Source organism: Salvelinus alpinus, chromosome 30, assembly GCF_045679555.1.
Source record: "Salvelinus alpinus chromosome 30, SLU_Salpinus.1, whole genome shotgun sequence".
In the NCBI taxonomy this organism is placed as follows: Eukaryota; Metazoa; Chordata; class Actinopteri; order Salmoniformes; family Salmonidae; genus Salvelinus; species Salvelinus alpinus.
In genome coordinates, this window is record NC_092115.1 from 40,566,956 (window position 1) to 40,589,063 (window position 22,108).

The window sequence follows — 22,108 nt, forward strand, 5'->3', positions numbered from 1 at the left end:
AACATTAAGCTCCTCAGCATTTAAACAACACTTCGTTGTATAAAATCCTTAGTCTATAAATTGCACATATAGGCTGTGTCTTACTTAGAATTAAATGAAAGGGAAAAATTCCTTATTTGTCTCAGTCTACCGTGCCTTTGAATTGACTTTGAGAAACACGAATTTGGCCAGAGTCTGTGGTTTATGCAATGGTGCCTTCAGAGAAGGCCAACAGTGGAAAATACCCTCTCTGTGCTTGCAGAGCCACTGGGGATGCTTAAAACCCTTTGGGCCACTCTTGCCAGGCAGGGCAGGGATGAGTAGTTGTCTTTCCAAAAGGTGATAACGTCTGCGTTTCTTCTCATGACCGTTATGTACTCCTTTACCTCTCCTTTTTGATTATACAGAGGACCGCTGCTGCTGAATGAAGAGCTGAACATGTGAGGTCTTTTGGGCACTTCGTTTTGCTCAAGGGCAGGTTTGGGTGCTGCTGGTACGGCAAATGCACCTGCCGGAGGCACATTGATAGCCTCGGTTTCCTTCACAAGGAGGTTGCGTATCTCTCCAAGCTGGTTACGCACCAGCTCATACCTTATCACCCACTCAGTTTTAAACCTGGGGTCCAGGATGGCGGTTAGGACAAGATGTTTATCATTATAATACCCCATGTACTGAGTGGAAACGTTATTTGATCGTTTCTGCAAAAGCAGCCATGTCTATGGCCTGAGACACGGTAGTCAGCAGTTTATTTCTGACACCACGGGGAGAATCATGCCCAGGTTCCTCATCTCTTTCTGCATATTATCGGTGAGGTCAGCTTGTGGTGTCAGTACCTCCACCAGGACCTGTAGCCAACGCATTTCGTTTAGGGTGAGTTTTGCATCATCAGAGGTAGACTTTAGTTTGTTTTGCCACAATGGGTCTCTTTTGAACATCTTTAATACAGACTCAATCATGCGTAATTGGCTGTTCTTGTCATACATGCTGTTTATGGGACGCACTCCCAATCTGTCACTTTCTTCTGTGTTCAATGTACACTTCCTAACACTTTTCAGAAGTTTTTCCAGTTTCTGGATCAGTCTGCTAACCCCATCATGCATGTTAATGGCATCCTTTGTTGCGAGCTGAAGCATGTGAATTGGGCACCGTAAATGGAGATTTGACTCTGAAGTACTGGTTTACCATGTCCACATTGTTGGCTATATGGTCAGTTTGGAACTGAGATCGCAGGTGGTGCGCCCTCCATGTCGGATGCCTCATCTTCCTCCTGTCCATCATCATTGGTCTCCTCAAAACAAGGTAGGTTGAAGGCTTAGACCATGTTGCTTGCGCTGTCAGTCACCACTCGTATTACTTGTCGCTGCACGTTCCAGTTCCTCAGAAAACGGATATTTTTAGTAAATGGCCTCTGCTGGTGTGGTGTTTTTGTATGTGCTCGCAGCTCAACAACACCGTGTGGCCTTGATAGTTTCCGCCAATGAAACTGGCGACAATCCCCAGGAAACGGTGTCCCTTTCAGCTAGTCCAAATGTCAGTTGACACAAACAAAACCATCACCTAGCTGCAATAGTTCTCAAATTAGCTTCCATTTCTTGCAGGGCCGTGCTATATATAGGCGGTGTGTAGCCTGGTTTAGCTTCACTTGCAGAATACCGTATCCCTTCCCATTCTCCCTTAGTTATTTGGGAGAAACTCTCCAAATGCAGGTGTGCCAAGATTGTAGCGTCATACCCAAGAAGACTCGAGGCTGTAATCTCTGTCAAATGTGCTTCAACAAAGTACTGAGTAAAGGGTGTAAATACTTATGTAAATCTGTTTTTGTATTTTTTGCAAAACTTTCCCAAAACCTGTTTTTGCTTTGTCATGATGGGGTATTGTGGGTAGATTGATGAGGAGGGGGGGGGCGATTTAATCAATTTTAGAATAAGGCTGTAATGTAACAATTTCGAGAAAGTCGAGAGGTCTGAATACTTTCCGAATGCACTGTAAGCAGATAAATAAATGAGCTACCACCTCGACTTATTTTCCCAGCCAGAGATCAATTGCTTAACTAATTATACAGACAGAGATTCAGTGAAACAAATTCACATTGATTGATTATCAGACAGGCTTTTTTTTTTTTTGAGTGAAGAGCAAAATCCACTTGTTAAGTTACATAACATTCTAGCAAATTGTTTCCTCCCTTTGTGCTTATCTCAGTGCTTTTCTAAGACTGGCGGTTTCCTGGTCTCCTCACTCCACTGCTGCCCGCTTCATTGTTCTCAACACCAATTTAAATCAATATACTGTTTTCTAGAAATCAGGCTGTTTGGGCTCATTTACATTTCTATGATGTCGGACTGGGCCTGGGCTCGGGCTTCAGCTCACCAGGCTGGGCCAGAGAAATTCGTCGCCATGATGAAGCTGATCCAATGTCTATGGCCTGAGACACGGTAGTCAGCAGTTTATTTCTGACACCACGGGGAGAATCATGCCCAACTCTTTCTGCATATTATCGGTGAGGTCAGCTTGTGGTGTCAGTACCGGGCTCGAATTTTCAGGCCCGAGGAGAACACTACTTTGTATACCATTGGCACAAAAATTATGTAATTGTGGTTTTGTATGCAGTCCTATGATACTTGGTATAGACAAGTACAATCTTAGACGAGTATATGGGGAGTTATATCTCTCTAGGTGATCAGTCTATCTGGTCAAAATCACTGATGCAGGTCCCCCTCCACCCTCTTGTGGTATGATAACTTGTTATTACGTCTCCAGAAAACCTAGATTCAACTAATGGTCCCATCTATCAAATTACTATAAGCAGAATTGTTGTTTTTGGCTGTGGTCAAAATGACCCCAAAGGACTGGCTTTTGAACAAGTTGATTGACAAGGTCATTAACATTTTGAAGAATTGAATAAACCACCTATTGGCTATGATATAAAATATGCCTCTGGGTTCAAAATGACCCCAGTCGGTTGTATGAGGGTTAATTGTTACCCAGAAATTATTTGATATATAACCGCTGCATTGGGCCTTTAAACACTAATTTATAGTCACACTTGAGTAAAAGACATATTAGATTGCTTGGATCGATACATTATGTATGGCTGAGCTCACACTTGTGTCGTATAAATTATGCACTGATGTTTTGATTTATGCAAAATATCAAGTTGTGTGCCCAGATCTCAAGTTAGGATTCAACGTAGAGCTAATGTAGTGTACTGACTTGTCTTGTAGGATTTTTATTATTAACCCTACCTCCCTCTCAGGTACTTTTTACAGCTGTTAGATGGCCTTGAATATTTGCACAGCCAGGGAATCGTTCACAAGGACATTAAACCAGGAAATCTGCTTCTGACTACCGACGGGGCACTCAAGATCTCCGACCTGGGCGTGGCAGAGGTGAGATGTCATCTCACTTACCTCAGTCACCTTTACCTGTATATTATCTATTGTTAGGGATATGCGTGTTCTTAACTATATTATGCAGACGGCATTCTTCCCTCTGAGTGTGCTGATTTTGAGCTTTTTCTCCCTATCTCTCTCTCGCTCTCTTTCTCCCCCCCCCCCACCAGGCTCTGCACCCGTTTGCAGAGGATGACACGTGTCGTACGAGTCAGGGCTCGCCGGCGTTCCAGCCCCCCGAGATCGCCAATGGCCTGGACACCTTTTCAGGGTTCAAAGTGGACATCTGGTCTGCAGGCATCACACTGTGAGTAATAGCCATTGCAATGTCCAAGTCCACCCTGACCCCTAACCCTAGCTCAGCACATTCTGTTGATCTGGAAGGATAATCAATGGTAATGAATATAGCTCTACCTAGCGCTTTGATTACCTATCTGTCCAACATACACTGAGGGTACAAAACATAAAGGAGATCTGCTCTTTCCATGACAGACTGACCAGGTGAGTCCAAGTAAAAGCTATGATCCTTATTGATGTCACTTGTTAAATCCACTTCAATCAGTGTAGATGAAGGGGAGGAAACGGGTTAAAGAAGGATTTTTAAGCCTTTAGGCAATTGAGACATGAGCTGTGTTCGAATACTCATACTAACTGCACTAACCATACTATTTGTGACGTGAATTGAGTATATAGTATGCTTATTGGTCATAGTATGGATATAGTTAGTATGCCAAAAGTTCCCGGATGTCGTACTAAATTTGCCAAAATATGAAGTATACACGCAAGGACACTATTTCCGTACTTTAGGGCCCATAATTCAGGAAATTGGTGTGTGGCTTCACATCGTTTCCAGATTTGAAGAAAATAGCGGAAAATAGGCAGTCGAAGTACAACGAGAGCGGATACAAATGAGTTGCTTTAACTAATTATGACATGTTGAGCAATGTAATAAAGTAATGCCTTTTAAAACAGGTTACCTTACACATTATATTGGCTGACAATTTGTTAGCTAAGCTGTCCTTACGAACCACATAGTGTATCATTACAGCAGGATGTATTGGTATGTTGTTAGCTAGCTACCTAACGTTAGTTGGCTACTTATACATCGAACTTGCCAGTATATTAACTATAGGCTAACTACCCAACGTTTATTGACTTGATTATTCCCATCATTCTTAGCTTAGCTAAATGTTATAGTCGGTGTGCGTTCGCAATGGACATTCGGGTGCTTTCGTAAATTTGCTCTGGCTATCTACTATTTCAGAGGACTCTCGTCTGAGTGTACCAGAGCGCAGAATAATTAATTTACAAGCGCTCAACACCCGTTCAATATAGCCGGTGTCACTAAACGTTGGCAAAAAAGTAATTAAATTGTTGCCAGCAGCACAGTCACCAACTCTCAGGATAACATGAAACTGCTTAAAACCAGTTCTGCTAGGGTGAGTCAAATGGTCAGTGGTCTCGTTTATGTCTGGAAGTAGCTAGCAAGCTAGCCAGCGTTAGCTTGGGTGCTTGACTGCCATCGTAAGGTCAGAACGCTCAAATAAACTCTACTCCTCGGCCCGAGCGTCCAGTGTGCGCTCTGACAGGTTAACGCTCTGAATTTACAAACTGACAATCTGACAACGCTCTGAATATGAGCGCACTCTGGCACTCCAGATTTGAATTGAAGAACACACCCGAAGTCGAAAAATATCTAACTAGTAATTTGTTATGCTAACTAGCTAGCAAGAGGTTGCATAGCAACAGCATTACATTTACATTTAAGTCATTTAGCAGACGCTCTTATCCAGAGCGACTTACAAATTGGTGCATTCACCTTATGACATCCAGTGGAACAACCACTTTACAATAGTGCATCTAAATCTTTTAAGGGGGGAGGGGGGTCAGAAGGATTACTTTATCCTATCCTAGGTATTCCTTGAAGAGGTGGGGTTTCAGGTGTCTCCGGAAGGTGGTGATTGACTCCGCTGTCCTGGCGTCGTGAGGGAGTTTGTTCCACCATTGGGGTGCCAGAGCAGCGAACAGTTTTGACTGGGCTGAGCGGGAACTGTACTTCCTCAGTGGTAGGGAGGCGAGCAGGCCAGAGGTGGATGAACGCAGTGCCCTTGTTTGGGTGTAGGGCCTGATCAGAGCCTGAAGGTACTGAGGTGCCGTTCCCCTCACAGCTCCGTAGGCAAGCACCATGGTCTTGTAGCGGATGCGAGCTTCAACTGGAAGCCAGTGGAGAGAGCGGAGGAGCGGGGTGACGTGAGAGAACTTGGGAAGGTTGAACACCAGACGGGCTGCGGCGTTCTGGATGAGTTGTAGGGGTTTAATGGCACAGGCAGGGAGCCCAGCCAACAGCGAGTTGCAGTAATCCAGACGGGAGATGACAAGTGCCTGGATTAGGACCTGCGCCGCTTCCTGTGTGAGGCAGGGTCGTACTCTGCGGATGTTGTAGAGCATGAACCTACAGGAACAGGCCACCGCCTTGATGTTAGTTGAGAACGACAGGGTGTTGTCCAGGATCACGCCAAGGTTCTTAGCGCTCTGGGAGGAGGACACAATGGAGTTGTCAACCGTGATGGCGAGATCATGGAACGGGCAGTCCTTCCCCGGGAGGAAGAGCAGCTCCGTCTTGCCGAGGTTCAGCTTGAGGTGGTGGTCCGTCATCCACACTGATATGTCTGCCAGACATGCAGAGATGCGATTCGCCACCTGGTCATCAGAAGGGGGAAAGGAGAAGATTAATTGTGTGTCGTCTGCATAGCAATGATAGGAGAGACCATGTGAGGTTATGACAGAGCCAAGTGACTTGGTGTATAGCGAGAATAGGAGAGGGCCTAGAACAGAGCCCTGGGGGACACCAGTGGTGAGAGCACGTGGTGAGGAGACAGATTCTCGCCACGCCACCTGGTAGGAGCGACCTGTCAGGTAGGACGCAATCCAAGCGTGGGCCGCGCCGGAGATGCCCAACTCGGAGAGGGTGGAGAGGAGGATCTGATGGTTCACAGTATCGAAGGCAGCCGATAGGTCTAGGAGGATGAGAGCAGAGGAGAGAGAGTTAGCTTTAGCAGTGCGGAGCGCCTCCGTGATCCAGAGAAGAGCAGTCTCAGTTGAATGACTAGTCTTGAAACCTGACTGATTTGGATCAAGAAGGTCATTCTGAGAGAGATAGCGGGAGAGCTGGCCAAGGACGGCACGTTCGAGAGTTTTGGAGAGAAAAGAAAGAAGGGATACTGGTCTGTAGTTGTTGACATCGGAGGGATCGAGTGTAGGTTTTTTCAGCAGGGGTGCAACTCTCGCTCTCTTGAAGACGGAAGGGACGTAGCCAGCGGTCAAGGATGAGTTGATGAGCGAGGTGAGGTAAGGGAGAAGGTCTCCGGAAATGGTCTGGAGAAGAGAGGAGGGGATAGGGTCAAGCGGGCAGGTTGTTGGGCGGCCGGCCGTCACAAGACGCGAGATTTCATCTGGAGAGAGAGGGGAGAAAGAGGTCAGAGCACAGGGTAGGGCAGTGTGAGCAGAACCAGCGGTGTCGTTTGACTTAGCAAACGAGGATCGGATGTCGTCGACCTTCTTTTCAAAATGGTTGACGAAGTCATCTGCAGAGAGGGAGGAGGGGGGAGGAGGGGGAGGAGGATTCAGGAGGGAGGAGAAGGTGGCAAAGAGCTTCCTAGGGTTAGAGGCAGATGCTTGGAATTTAGAGTGGTAGAAAGTGGCTTTAGCAGCAGAGACAGAAGAGGAAAATGTAGAGAGGAGGGAGTGAAAGGATGCCAGGTCCGCAGGGAGGCGAGTTTTCCTCCATTTCCGCTCGGCTGCCCGGAGCCCTGTTCTGTGAGCTCGCAATGAGTCGTCGAGCCACGGAGCAGGAGGGGAGGACCGAGCCGGCCTGGAGGATAGGGGACATAGAGAGTCAAAGGATGCAGAAAGGGAGGAGAGGAGGGTTGAGGAGGCAGAATCAGGAGATAGGTTGGAGAAGGTTTGAGCAGAGGGAAGAGATGATAGGATGGAAGAGGAGAGAGTAGCGGGGGAGAGAGAGCGAAGGTTGGGACGGCGCGATACCATCCGAGTAGGGGCAGTGTGGGAAGTGATGGATGAGAGCGAGAGGGAAAAGGATACAAGGTAGTGGTCGGAGACTTGGAGGGGAGTTGCAATGAGGTTAGTGGAAGAACAGCATCTAGTAAAGATGAGGTCAAGCGTATTGCCTGCCTTGTGAGTAGGGGGGGAAGGTGAGAGGGTGAGGTCAAAAGAGGAGAGGAGTGGAAAGAAGGAGGCAGAGAGGAATGAGTCAAAGGTAGACGTGGGGAGGTTAAAGTCACCCAGAACTGTGAGAGGTGAGCCGTCCTCAGGAAAGGAGCTTATCAGGGCATCAAGCTCATTGATGAACTCTCCAAGGGAACCTGGAGGGCGATAAATGATAAGGATGTTAAGCTTGAAAGGGCTGGTAACTGTGACAGCATGGAATTCAAAGGAGGCGATAGACAGATGGGTAAGGGGAGAAAGGGAGAAAGACCACTTGGGAGAGATGAGGATCCCGGTGCCGCCACCCCGCTGACCAGAAGCTCTCGGGGTGTGCGAGAACACGTGGGCAGACGAGGAGAGAGCAGTAGGAGTAGCAGTGTTATCTGTGGTGATCCATGTTTCCGTCAGTGCCAAGAAGTCGAGGGACTGGAGGGAAGCATAGGCTGAGATGAACTCTGCCTTGTTGGCCGCAGATCGGCAGTTCCAGAGGCTGCCGGAGACCTGGGACTCCACGTGGGTGGTGCGCGCTGGGACCACCAGGTTAGGGTGGCCGCGGCCACGCGGTGTGAAGCGTTTGTATGGTCTGTGCAGAGAGGAGAGAACAGGGATAGACAGACACATAGTTGACAGGCTACAGAAGAGGCTACGCTAATGCAAAGGAGATTGGAATGACAAGTGAACTACACGTCTCGAATGTTCAGAAAGTTAAGCTTGCGTTGCAGAAATCTTATTGACCAAAATTATTAAAATGATACAGTACTGCGGAAGTGGGCTAGCTAGCAGTGGCTGCGTTGTTGACTTTGTTTGAGAGTGTCGCTGGCTAGGTAACCTCGGTAGCTAGCTATGTAACCTCGGTAACTGGCTCGTTAATTAGTATAAACTACACAATTGTCTTAGATACAAGGACAGCAAAGACAACTATGTAGCTAGCTAACACTACACTAATCAATCGTTCCGTTGATCCGTTGAATGTAATAGTTTCTACAGTGTTGCTATTCGGTGGCTAGCTGGCTAGCGAGCAGTGTTGACTACGTTACGTTACGTTAAAAGGACGAAAAATAGCTGGCTAGCTAACCGAATTAGTCTAAACTACGCAGTTATCTTAGAAACAAAGACAGCAAAGACAACTATGTAGCTAGCTAACACTACACTAATCGAGTCGTTCCGTTGAATGTAATAGTTACTACAGTGTTGCTGTTCGGTGGCTAGCTGGCTAGGTAGCAGTGTTGACTACGTTACGTTAAAAGTTACGTTAAAAGAACGAAGAATAGCTGGCTAGCTACGCAATTATCTTTGATACAAAGACGGCTAAGTAGCTAGCTAAGATTAAACAAATCAAACCGTTGTACTGTAATGAAATGAAATGAGAATGTGAAAATGTGATACTACCTGAGGAGCGAAGCGGAATGCGACCGGTTTCCACTCTAGCTTCACATGTCTACCGGAAGCATCAACTTCCGGTAGACATGTGAAGAGCTAATATGCTCAACTGAAAGCATACTGTTCGTTTACAGTATACAAAAATGTACTTATAGTATGTAGTATATACTCAGTTAAGATGGAGAGAAGTCTGTCCATAATAAAGCATTGCTCTGCCTTAACAACACTATCAACAAGGCAGGTCCTACTAAGTATGTAGTATACAGTATGTTAGTGGGTATTCGATCACTGCTATGGAGTGTGCCATTCAGAGGGTGAGTGGGCAAGACAAAAGATTGAAGTACCTTTTGAACAGGGTATGGTAGTAGGTGCACCAGGTGTCAGACCCAGGCTGGGTTTTTCACACTCAACAGTTTCCAGTGTGTATCAAGAATGGTCCACCACTCAAAGGACATCAAGCCTACTTAACACAACTGTGGGAAGCATTGGAGTCAACATGGGCCAGCATACCTGTGAAAAGCTTTCGACACCCTGTAGAGTCCATTCATCACAAAACCCACTGATATTGCCAACTATTGTAATGATTTTTCATTGGCAAGATTTGCAAACTTAGGCATGACATGCCAGCATCAAACGCCGACACTACACATCCAAGTATAACTGACCTAATTATGAAAGGTAAGCATTGTAATTTTCATTTCCATAAATTGAGTGTGGAAGAGGTGAAAAAATTATTGTTGTCTAAAAACAATGACAAGCCACCCGTGTCTGACAACTTGGATGGTAAATTACTGATGATAATAGCGGACGATATTGCCACTCCTATTTGCCATATCTTCAATATAAGCCACTAGAAAGTGTGTGCCCTCAGGCCTGGAGGGAGGCAAAGTTATTCCGCTACCCAGGACTAGTAAAGCCCCCTTTACTAGCTCAAAAGGCTGATTGGTCAGCCTTATTACCAACGTTTTTGTAAACATTTGGGAAAATTGTGTTTGACCAGATACAATGCTATTTTACAGTACATTTTTTATTGACAACAGACTTCAGCAGGCTTTTAGGAAGGACATTCAACAAGCACAGTACTTACACAAATGACTGATTGAGAGAAATTTATTATTTAAAAGGTTGTTGGAGCTGTCTTGTTAGACATCAGTGTGGCTTTTTGACATTATCGATCATAGTCTGCTGCAGGAAAAACATTTGTTTAATGGAAGCCTCCAACATAATCCAGGTAGAATCAGGAATTCCCCATGGCAGCGGTCTAGGCCCCTTACGTGTTCAATATTTACTAATGATATGCCATTGGCTTTGAGTAAAATAATGTATGTATGCGGATGACTCAACACTATACACATCAGCTACTACAGCGACTGAAATTATTGCAAAACTTAAAGAGCTGCAGTTAGTTTCAGAATGGGTGGCAGGAATATGTTATTCCTAAATATCTCTAAAACTAAAAGCATTGTATTTGGGACAAATCATTCACTCAGCCCTACACCTCAACTAAATGTTGTGGAAATTGAGCAGGTTGGGGTGACTAAACTGCTTGGAGTAACCCTGGATTGTAAACTGTCATGGTCAAAACATGTTGATACAACAGTAGCTAAGATGGGGAGAAGTCTGTCCATAATAAAGCGCTGCTCTGCCTTAACAACACTATCAACAAGGCAGGTCCTACAGGCCCTGGTTGTCGCACCTGGACTACTGTTCAGTAGTGTGGTCAGATGCCACAAAGAGGAACTTAAGAAATGTACAATTGGCTCAGAACAGGGCTGCACGGCTGGCCCTTAAATGTACACGGAGCGCTAACATTAATGATATGCATGTCAATCGCTCATGGCTTAAAGTGGAGCAGAGATTGACTTCATCACTACTTGTTTTTGTAAGAAGTGTTTACCAGCTGAATGTACCGAGCTGTCTGTTTAATCTACTAACACACAGCTCTGACACCCATGCATGTCACACAAGACATGCCACCAGAGGTCTCTTCACAATCCCCAAGTCCAGAACAAACTATGGGTGATGCACAGTATTACATAGAGCCATGACTACGTGAAACTCTATTCCACATCCGGTAACTGATGCAAGCAGTAGAATCAGATATATATACAGTGGGGAGAACAAGTATTTGATACACTGCCGATTTTGCAGGTTTTCCTACTTACAAAGCATGTAGAGGTCTGTAATTTTTATCATAGGTACACTTAAACTGTGAGAGACGGAATCTAAAACAAAAATCCTGATTATCACATTGTATGATTTTTAAGTAATTAATTAGCATTTTATTGCATGACATAAGTATTTGATCACCTACCAACCAGTAAGAATTCCGGCTCTCACAGACCTGTTAGTTTTTCTTTAAGACGCCCTCCTGTTCTCCACTCATTACCTGTATTAACTGCACCTGTTTGAACTTGTTACCTGTATAAAAGACACCTGTCCACACACTCAATCAAACAGACTCCAACCTCTCCACAATGGCCAAGACCAGAGAGCTGTGTAAGGACATCAGGGATAAAATTGTAGACCTGCACAAGGCTGGGATGTGCTACAGGACAATAGGCAAGCAGCTTGGTGAGAAGGCAACAACTGTTGGCGCAATTATTAGAAAATGGAAGAAGTTCAAGATGACGGTCAATCACCCTCGGTCTGGGGCTCCATGCAAGATCTCACCTCGTGGGGCATCAATGATCATGAGGAAGGTGAGGGATCAGCCCAGAACTAGGCAGGACCTGGTCAATGACCTGAAGAGAGCTGGGACCACAGTCTCAAAGAAAACCATTAGTAACACACTACGCCGTCATGGATTAAAATCCTGCAGCGCACATAAGGTCCCCCTGCTCAAGCCAGCGCATGTCCAGGCCCGTCTGAAGTTTGCCAATGACCATCTGGATGATCCAGAGGAGGAATGGGAGAAGGTCATGTGGTCTGATGAGACAAAAATAGAGCTTTTTGGTCTAAACTCCACTCGCCGTGTTTGGAGGAAGAAGAAGGATGAGTACAACCCCAAGAACACCATCCCAACCGTGAAGCACGGAGGTGGAAACATCATTCTTTGGGGATGCTTTTCTGCAAAGGGGACAGGACGACTGCACCGTATTGAGGGGAGGATGGATGGGGCCATGTATCGTGAGATCTTGGCCAACAACCTCCTTCCCTCAGTAAGAGCATTGAAGATGGGTCGTGGCTGGGTCTTCCAGCATGACAACGACCTGAAACACACAGCCATGGTAACTAAGGAGTGGCTCCGTAAGAAGCATCTCAAGGTCCTGGAGTGGCCTAGCCAGTCTCCAGACCTGAACCCAATAGAACATTTTTGAAGGGAGCTGAAAGTCCGTATTGCCCAGCGACAGCCCCGAAACGTGAAGGATCTGGAGATGGTCTGTATGGAGGAGTGGGCCAAAATCCCTGCTGCAGTGCGTGCAAACCTGGTCAAGAACTACAGGAAATGTATGATCTCTGTAATTGCAAACAAAAGTTTCTGTACTAAATATTAAGTTCTGCTTTTCTGATGTATCAAATACTTATGTCATGCAATAAAATGCTAATTAATTACTTAAAAATCATACAATGTGATTTTCAGGATTTTTGTTTTAGATTCCGTCTCTCACAGTTGAAGTGTACCTATGATAAAAAATTACAGACCTCTACATGCTTTGTAAGTAGGAAAACCTGCAAAATCGGCAGTGTATCAAATACTTGTTCTCCCCACTGTATATATATATATATATTTTTTTTTTTTAAAGATAAAAATACACCTTATGTAACAGCGGGGACTGAAGAGACACACTGGTACAAGCACACACACACACTAGCACACGCGCAGTGGTATTATATTGTAGATATGTAGTGGTGTAATATTGTTATGATGTACTGTTGGTCTTTTGTTTTATGTGTGATGCAAGTGCCTTAATGTGATTGGACCCCAGGAAGAGTAGCTTCTGCCTTGGCAACAACAAATGGGGATCGCTAGTAAATACAAATGCCCCGATGAATTGAGGCTGTTCTGAGGGCAGGAGGGGTCCGTAATGTTTTTTACACTCTGTATTTTCAACGGCATTCTGTGCATTATCATTTTGAGAGGTAATTATACCAGGTCATAGACCATGCAAGTTCCACAGATCTCAGATATGAAGTCTCAAACTCATAATATGTGATGTCTTGCCTGTTCCCCTTTTTCCATGCCGTAGATACAACATTACGACGAGTCTTTATCCGTTTGAAGGGGACAACATCTATAAGCTATTTGAGAACATTGGGAAGGGAGACTACAGTGTTCCAGAAGAGTGCGGGCCTGCCCTGTCAGACCTACTGCAAGGTGAGGATGACATGATGAAGACCATCTCTGAGTTAAAGGTTGATTTAGCTCAAGGCTTTACACAGCCGTGATTAACGGTTAAGTCAGTGGCTTGATGAAGTCAGTGGCTTACTCCGGTCATGGAGAGTAAAAGTGAGCGCTTTCTTCCAGGTCAACTCAAATGCACCCGATTTCCAACTACTCATGGCCTAAAATTGAATGTTAGTGCTGGGCTGGAACAAAAGCCTGCACCCGCTATCTATTCCGGACAGGAGTTGGCCACCCTTGTGTGTTAGGGGAATCACTGGAATACATTGAGAAATGCCCTGTGGTATTTTCTGAGCTTGTCCAGTAGATGGCACCATGACGTTGACTCCATCTGTCTCCTCTGCATCAGAGGCCTGTAACCTATCATACACACTATTGAAATTCCTCTGAACTACCCTGCCGCTATCACTTTCCAATTGATATAGGAGCAGAAGTGGACTACTCATACTGTAGAACCTCAAAGACAATGAGATTTGGCCTTGGAGACTTCAGATATATAAGGGAGATATCTTCTTCAGAAAGAGAGATGTTAGCACGCCTTGTGGTGCAGTCTAGATGCTTCAAAATGATTTCATCCCCGGGACGTGTGTAAGTTCACGTGTGCGTGCGTATACAGTAGTATTTTCCTCTGTGACATTTAAAGCCTCAAAGTGGCGACTGGCTAGGCATGCTAGAAAGGACGTTATCACAACACTTTCTAACAACAAAGGCACAGTTGATCTGATTGATATTGAAGGGTTTAGGCAATTAATTGAATGGCAATGGGTAGTGTAGGACAGGTCAAAGGTTTTTCTCTGATGCATCATAGCTTTCGAAAATGACCCACATGCATTTTGTGAACGAGACTAGATTCAGAACGGAAGTGTTTTTTTCCCTTTGTTAAACTTCTTTGTAGTCAAAGCAATGCGAGCTTAAAAATAGTCATAGAGAAATATCAAACCAATTTCTATCAGCACTGTCATTAATGCAGACCACCATTATCTGACTGTCCATTTCCTCTTGACGTGTCTGTGCGCATGCCTGCCTGTATGTTAGATATGTGTGCACACGTGTGTATGTAGTGATATGTGTGTGTGTGGTGACGCAGCCCAGTTCTAAGAGCCAGCCTGCAATTAGCGTCTCTAAAATAAACTCGCTGCCTGGCACAAAGGTGTCCTTCAGCACGCCCATAAATGCCATCAGCACGCATGGCGTACCTCCCCCAACCCGTAGAAAGTAGAACCCATTAACGTAGTCATGCTGATAGCTCTGCGCGGCTACGGCATTGAAGAAGCGTTAGTTATTTTTTGTGACCTAATTGGAATGACTGTTAGTGTAGGCTGATAAATGTTTTGGCACTATATATTATCACATTTGTTGCAGCATTGTGCACATTTTACGATGCTCTAGTCTCACCTTTTTGCCATAGTATTTGTATTGTGGGCAGTTCGTCGTTGTCATTCCTTGCATGTCTCCATTGTCTGTCCTCGGATAGCCCCCCTTCCTTGCTTTGGCAGCAGGCTAGGCAGTAGTAAGGACAGAGCGATGGACAGTAGGGATGTGCACAGATTAGGGCCCTCCCCATTTTGTCGGCTGGTCGTTTGTTTGGCCGATAGGCTATTGGTCGACCGAGATTTCTTTTAGTCAAGCAGTAGTAAAAAAATTAAAATAAAATTAAAATCCTGGTGTACAAGACACCTGTCTGAGTGGAGGCCGTGGGGATGGCACAGTCCATCAGTCTAAGAGATGTGCTACTGAAATTGTATGTGGTTATTATGTACGAACAATGGTGCAACACAATATTTTGTAACATGCGCTTTCTCCCGCATTGGATAGTGGTTGCTGTTCTGACACACATCAGTGCGCTGTTAAATTGTTGCCTTTTCCTAGACCTTGTTGCTAAGTGCAAAATAGCAAAGTTACCCAGCATATTGGTGTTGAGATCGATGCGGCGGAAGCAGCAGCAGAGTTAGAAGATGAGAAAACATCCCTTGACTTAATTGTCTAAGAACAGTGAGGAGAGGGGAAACCCCAACTTAATTAGGTCTGTAATCAACAGCCTAACTGTTAAATGTGCCTGGCTTTATAAATCATCCATATCTACAGAAGGAAGACAGATCCTGCTTCTGTTGCCTGTATGAGTGTTTGTTTTAATAGCCTACTGATCCCGTGAGCACCGAGCCTCACGCAACAATTTCACAAATTTTGCTGTTTTTAATCTTTGCTATGCTTTACACTTTTTATTGTTAGACCAGCCTCTCTGGTATTATCCAAATTGTCAGATTTTTATATTTATTACCGTAATAATAATCCTCTTTCCTTGATCACCTTATTGTTATAATAACTATTATGATCATCATTATAATAATATGTAATGTCATTATCATTAGTAGGCTTATTAGAGCAGCCTTGTATAACCACCATCAAGCTGTAGGCCTAAGAGCCCATCCTGTTTAGTCTTAATACCGTAACTTAGGCAGGCCTACAGTGCATTCGGAAAGTATTCAGACCCCTTGACTTTTTCCACATTTTGTTACCTAACAGCCTTATTCTAAAATTGATTAAATTGTTTTTTCCCCTCATACACACAATACCCCATAATGACAAATCAAAAACAGGTTTTTAGAAATGGTTGCAAATGTATTAACAATAGAAAACTGAACTATTACATTTACATAAGTATTCAGACCCTTTAGTCAGTACTTTGTTGAAGCAACTCTGGCAGCGATTACAGCCTCAAGTCTTCTTGGGTATGACGCTAAAAGCTTGGCACACCTGTATTTGGGGAGTTTCTCTCATTATTCTTTGCAGATCCTCTCAAGCTCTCTCAGGTTGGATGGGGAGCATCGCTGCACAGCTATTTTCAGGTCTCTACAGTGATGTTTGATCGGGTTCAAGTCCGGGCTCTGGCTTGGCCAGTCTAGGACATTCAGAGACTTGTCCCAAAGCCACTCCTGCATTGTCTTGGCTGTGTGCTTAGGGTCATTGTACTGTTGGAAGGTGAACCTTAGCCCCAGTCTGAGGTCTTGAGCATGCTGGAGCATGTTTTCATCAAGGATCTCTCTGTACTTTGCACCGTTCATCTTTCCCTCGATCCTGACTAGTCTTCCAGTCCCTGCCGCTGAAAAACATCCCCACAGCATGATGCTGCCACCACCATGCTTCACTGAAGGGATGGTGCCAGGTTTCCTCCAGATGTGACATTTGGCGTTCACGCCAAGGTGCATATGGGCAAACTCCAAGCGGTCTGTCATGTGCTTCCGTCTGGAAGATTGGCTTCCGTCTGGCCTCTCTGGCATAAAGGCCTGATTGGTGGAGTGCTGCAGAGATGGTTGTCCTTCTGAAGATACTCCGATCTCCACAGAGGAGCTCTGTCAGTGACCATCGGATTCTTGATCACTTCCCTGACCAAGGCCTTTCTCCCTCAGTTGCTCAGTTTGACTGGGCGGCCAGCTCTAGTAAGAGTCTTGGTGGTTCCAAACTTCTTCCAGATCTGTGCCTCGACACAATCCTGCCTCGAAGCTCTAAGGACAATTCCTTCGACCTCATTGCTTGGTTTTTGCTCTGACATGCACTGTCAACTGTGGGACCTTATATAGACCGGTGTGTGCCTTTCCAAATCATGTCCAATCAATTGAATTTACCACAGGTGGACTTCAGTGAAGTTGTAGAAACATCTCAAGGATGATCAATGGAAACAGGATGCACATGAGCTCAATTTCGAGTCTCATAGTGAAGGGTCTGAAAATGTATCTAAATAAGGTAATTATTTTTATATGTAATAAACTTTCAAAAATTTCTAATCCTGTTTTCGCGTTGTCATTACGGGGTATTGTGTGTGTGTGATCCATTTGAAAATAAGGCTGTAACGTAAGAAAAAGGGGAAGAGGTCTGAATTCTTTCCGAATGCACTGTAAATGTTTACTCTTCCTCTGTATTGTTATTATTATAATTATTCCTATTTCCCCCTTTTATCTCCCTTTTCCACTCCTGTGTCCTTACATTTAGCTTCTTTGTCTTCTCCAGGAATGCTTGAATATGATCCCGTCAAGAGGTTTTCAATACAGCACATAAGGCAACACAAGTAAGTGACTGAAGTAATCCATGTTGAAAATTGCCTAAATGACACCTTCCAAGTCTTCAGTTCGATTCCATTCATCTTCTGATTCGATTGAACTGAAATGGAATTGACCCTGACAATTCTCCAGTCCATATAGAAGGCTTTGCCCTCAGCTATGCTGTGAAGTCTGTCACTGTTCATCCAGACTGTTCTAGTGTTCCACACAGAGAATTAGAATGATTCTGTTGTGATTCTCTGGTTCTACTGCTCCAGCATCAAGGACAGACTGCCTGAGACCTGAGGAGGCAAAGGGATGGGCACTTTATATCACACATCTCATGCTATGAGTTTCTCTAAGAACCTCAGACAATGAGATTTTTGGCCTTGGGGAGAGTTCAGATATAAAATGGAGATATCTTCTTCAGAAAATAGGAATGTTAGCACACCTTATGGTGCAGTCTAGATGCTTCGAAATGAAATAAACAAGTAATGGTACGCTAGAAACCGAGAAGTCATAGATCTTTGTTTTTATTAGTATGCAATAAGAGGGCTCGACAATAACACTTGCCCAGGGAAAGTAATTTTTGGGGGGGACAAGCAAATTATAGATTTTAAGTTGTCAGAATGAACAAATAAAATAAAATCACGCAAGAATCACAATATCAAACAATTAGGCTGCTCCAATCACAATTCGATCATAGTGTCCTCCGGATGCAATGTGTTACACTCTGGAGAGATTGGGAGGACAGTGCGCATCGGAGTAGAATTATTGTAGGCCTGCATTGACAGGCACGAGCGGTCTTTCAATGATATGAAGTCGCGAGATGGGTTTTTATGGTCAGTCTCAATCAAAGTGTGCACATTTGTTGATATTTATTGCTAGTTAGTGAGTTAGTTGACCAGTTATAGCAAATGTTTGGTCAGCAATGAAAAGGTAATCGTGTGTGCATCACCTGTGTGTGGGCCATTGCCAAAAGAGAGAGCGAGAGAGACATTGCAGTAGCAGGTCAAATAATGATATACAACAGACTAGCAAGATAACCAATTCAAAACATTGTGTAGTTTGGTTGGTTATCTTGCTAGTTAACTATTTAGCTATTGGCATGTATTAATATCGTTGTCATGTCTGATGTCCTAAAAAAAACTTTCCACCGCCACTTGTGTATAACTGCAAATGGCAGACACTCAGTTGTTACGAGAGTGCAGTTGATGAAACCAATGCTGCATACTCAGGTTGTAAAACTGTCTCAGGCGCTCAATCTGGTGTCGAGAAATACTTCTGACACCATTGGAAAGCTGCCATTCTCCGCTATGCAATACTGGCTGAAACAAAAATATTTTTAGAATAGCCTACTTGACAAGTAAATGTTGTCAAGATCTTCCTGAAAACAGAATATTTTGGCCTACAAATAGATCAACAAACATGTCTTAGTTGGCTACCTTGCGTTGAAGTCAATATCAGTAATAATAATTCCAATTTTCAGTCACCTTTTTGGCTCACCAAAAATGTTTAAAAAAAATTGGTGGGGGACAAAAAACTTGAGCTTTTGGAAAAGGCAGAAATCTGATCTACTTTTCCAAATTGTAAAAAAAAAAGTTTCTTTCAAGCCCTGTAATACGGTCTATTTCTTCCTTGTGACATTGTGTGCATACGGTTGTATTTTCCTCTGACACTAATAGCCTTGAAATTACTAGACCTCCAAACATATGCTTAATATTATTATTTGTTGCACGCTCGGTGATACCAACAAGGTGCTCCGATGACATCAGTGGGCTAGGAAAGTATAACCTAGAGGTCGACCGATTATGATTTTTCAACGCCGAAACCGATTTAATTGGCCGACTTAAAAATTTAAAATATAATATATATTTGTAATAATGACATTTACAACAACACTGAATGAACAATGAACACTTATTTTAACTTAATATAATACATAAATAAAAATCTATTTAGTCTCAAATAAATACAAAAACACAGTGTTGGCGAAGAAAGTAAAAGTGCAATATGTGCCATGTAAAATAGCTAACGTTTAAGTTCCTTGCTCAGAACATGAGAACATATGAAAGCTGGTGGTTCCTTTTAACATGAGTCTTCAATATTCCCAGTTAAGACGTTTTAGGTTGTAGTTATTATAGGAATTATAGGACTATTTCTCTCTACCATTTTGTATTTCATATACCTTTTGACTAATCTCGGGAGTTGATAGGCTTGAAGTCATAAACAGCGCTGTGCTTCAAGCTGCTGGCAAACGCAGTAAAGTGCTGTTTAAATTAATGCTTACGAGCCTGCTGCTCCCTACCACCGCTCAGTCAGACTGATATATCAAATTATATACTTAATTCTAATATAATAAACACACAAATATGAGCCTTTGGTCATTTAATATGGTAAAATCCGGAAATCGAATGGGTGGCAACCGTAAGTCTAAATATTGCTGTTACATTGCACAACCTTCAATGTTATGTCATAATTATGTAAAATTCTGGCAAATTAATTACGGTCTTTACACAGTTCGCAATGAGCCAGGCGGCCCTAACTGCTGCATATACCCTGACTCTGCTTGCACAGAACGCAAGAAGTGACACAATTTCCCTAGTTAATATTGCCTGTTACCATTAATTTATTTTAACTACATATGCAGGTTTAAAAATATATAGTTGTGTATTGATTTCAAGAAAGGCATTGATGTTTATGGTTAGGTACATTTGTGCAACGTATGTGCTTTTTCCGCAAATGCACTTTTGTTAAATCATCAACCCGTTTCGCGAAGTTGAAGTAGGCTGTGATTCGATGATAAATTAACAGGCACTGCATTGATTATATGCAATGCGAAACAAGCTAGTTAACCTAGTAATATTATCAACCATGTGTAGTTAACTAGTGATTATGTGAAGATTCATAGTTTTTTTAAGTTTTTTTATTAGAGAAGTTTAAAGCTACTAGCAACTTACCTTGGCTCCTTGCAGCCACAAGGTCCTTTTGATGCTGCACTTGCGTAACAAGTGGTCAGCCTGCCACGCAGTCTCCTCGTGGATTGCAATGTAATTGGCCATAATCGGCATCCAAAAAGGCCGATTACCAATTGTTATGAAAACTTGAAATCGGCCCTAATTGATCGGCCATACCGATTTAATCAGTCGACCTCGAGTATAAATGGGTATGGAGGGAGAGGAAGAATAGAGGGAGAGAGGCTGGCCAAAGCATGCTGAAGTATAGTTACCAAATGTGTCTTCAACTTATGTAGACAATGCCACGCACCTTTTTATATAGAACAATCCCAAAAGTCCCTTGTCTGTCACGAATGTTTAATAAAATTATATTTAAACTTACTCTGTCTGTGGTGTTGGTCCCTCAGCTGGTCAAAATTTGAGATCAAAATATAAGGAAAGTAATACTACACCGATTTCGAAAGTGGGTCTATGTGTGTGGCAATCAAGATGTGCCTTCAGTCATGAGCAAAACAAAAGTACAAGACTGAAGTACACCATGCGAACCATGCATACTCACTGAAGTCTTGCAGATGTTTGTGGTTTTGGGCATGTACCAGGTAATTGAAATTTCTTCTTTAGTACCGGTGCTCTAAAAAGGTAAACAATACTTTCTTGTAGATGTAGCCTCACATTTTTAGCAGCTGAAGGGCCAACACCACGGACAATCGGCAGAGTAAGATCAAGTATAATTTTATTCAACATTTCATCTTCTAGAGGACCATTTCCAGAATCCAACACTAGCTGGTCTACAGGCAAGCTGAAATCAATTTTCTCCTTTTCTGTGTGTGTGAAAGAGACCGAAAGAGGAGAAGAGAGAAAAGTATTTTCAAAGTGCATTCTAACACTTGGCTAAAACGAGCTCCAATGACTTTGATGACTCAGTTTCCATGGTTACTAATAACAGTCATCCTTTTTCGACAAGGGGGTTCTTGGCCCTCTTGCAATTTGGGGAGAAAATGAGGGGAAAAAGAGTGCGTGAGAAAGGGAAAGAATGTAACCCTAGGGAGAGAACAAGAGGGGCGAGAGAAAGAAACCCTAATCACCCCCTCAGTAGCCCTCCCGCTGAAACACCCTCCACAACTGCCTCTGATGGTGCCTCATTTAAACTCTTTATAGCAGCACGGTGCTGGGTATATAAGCAGTGAAGCATAAATGAATCCTCCCCCCCCGTCACACACTGAAATACACTTTCTATATCTGGTTGGGTTGCATTAAAATGTAGCTAAATGTCACCATATGAAAACTGACTATTAAGTTGTGATACAAACGTGGGTCAGCCTATTGGAGAGGTATCGGGCTATACTGGCTTACCTTTTGCCAAGATGTGTTTAGTAACTAGTCATACAATTCCCCCCCCCCACCCCCACTTTGCCTTCTGCCCTTAGCTGGGTACGTAAAAAACACCCGCCGACGGAACCACCGGTGCCGATCCCTGCCAGTGCGGAGAGCCGGGACGTGTGGCGCAGCATGACTGTGGTGCCCTACCTGGAGGACCTGCACGGGTACACCGAGGAGGACGATGACGAGCTCTACGACCAGGAGGACACAATCATCTACACTCAGGACTTCACTGTGCCAGGTAAGAAGGGAGGAGCCCTACATAATTCCACTTTTATTGGGGTATTGTGTGTAGGCCAGTGACAGAAAATCTCAACTTAATACATTTCAAGTTCCGTAATGTGGAAATAGCCGGAGTGAATACTTTTTGAAGACACTGTATATGACTTCCCTGCGCCAGGTAGAGGGAGCGAGATAGAA

At 43.8% G+C, this 22,108-nt stretch overlaps 1 protein-coding gene across 2 annotated transcripts in view; it reads left to right on the top strand.

The window, feature by feature from the left end:
• The window catches only part of LOC139560529 (serine/threonine-protein kinase STK11-like), a 53,288-nt gene that overhangs the window by 25,909 nt on the left and 5,271 nt on the right, over positions 1-22,108 (top strand). For both annotated transcript variants that reach the window (XM_071377392.1, XM_071377391.1), the window contains exons 5-9: positions 3,233-3,365; positions 3,539-3,675; positions 13,163-13,290; positions 17,323-17,380; positions 21,736-21,929. In XM_071377392.1, the coding sequence (XP_071233493.1) occupies positions 3,233-3,365; positions 3,539-3,675; positions 13,163-13,290; positions 17,323-17,380; positions 21,736-21,929 (650 nt within the window). The remainder of the gene's footprint in view (positions 1-3,232; positions 3,366-3,538; positions 3,676-13,162; positions 13,291-17,322; positions 17,381-21,735; positions 21,930-22,108) is intronic.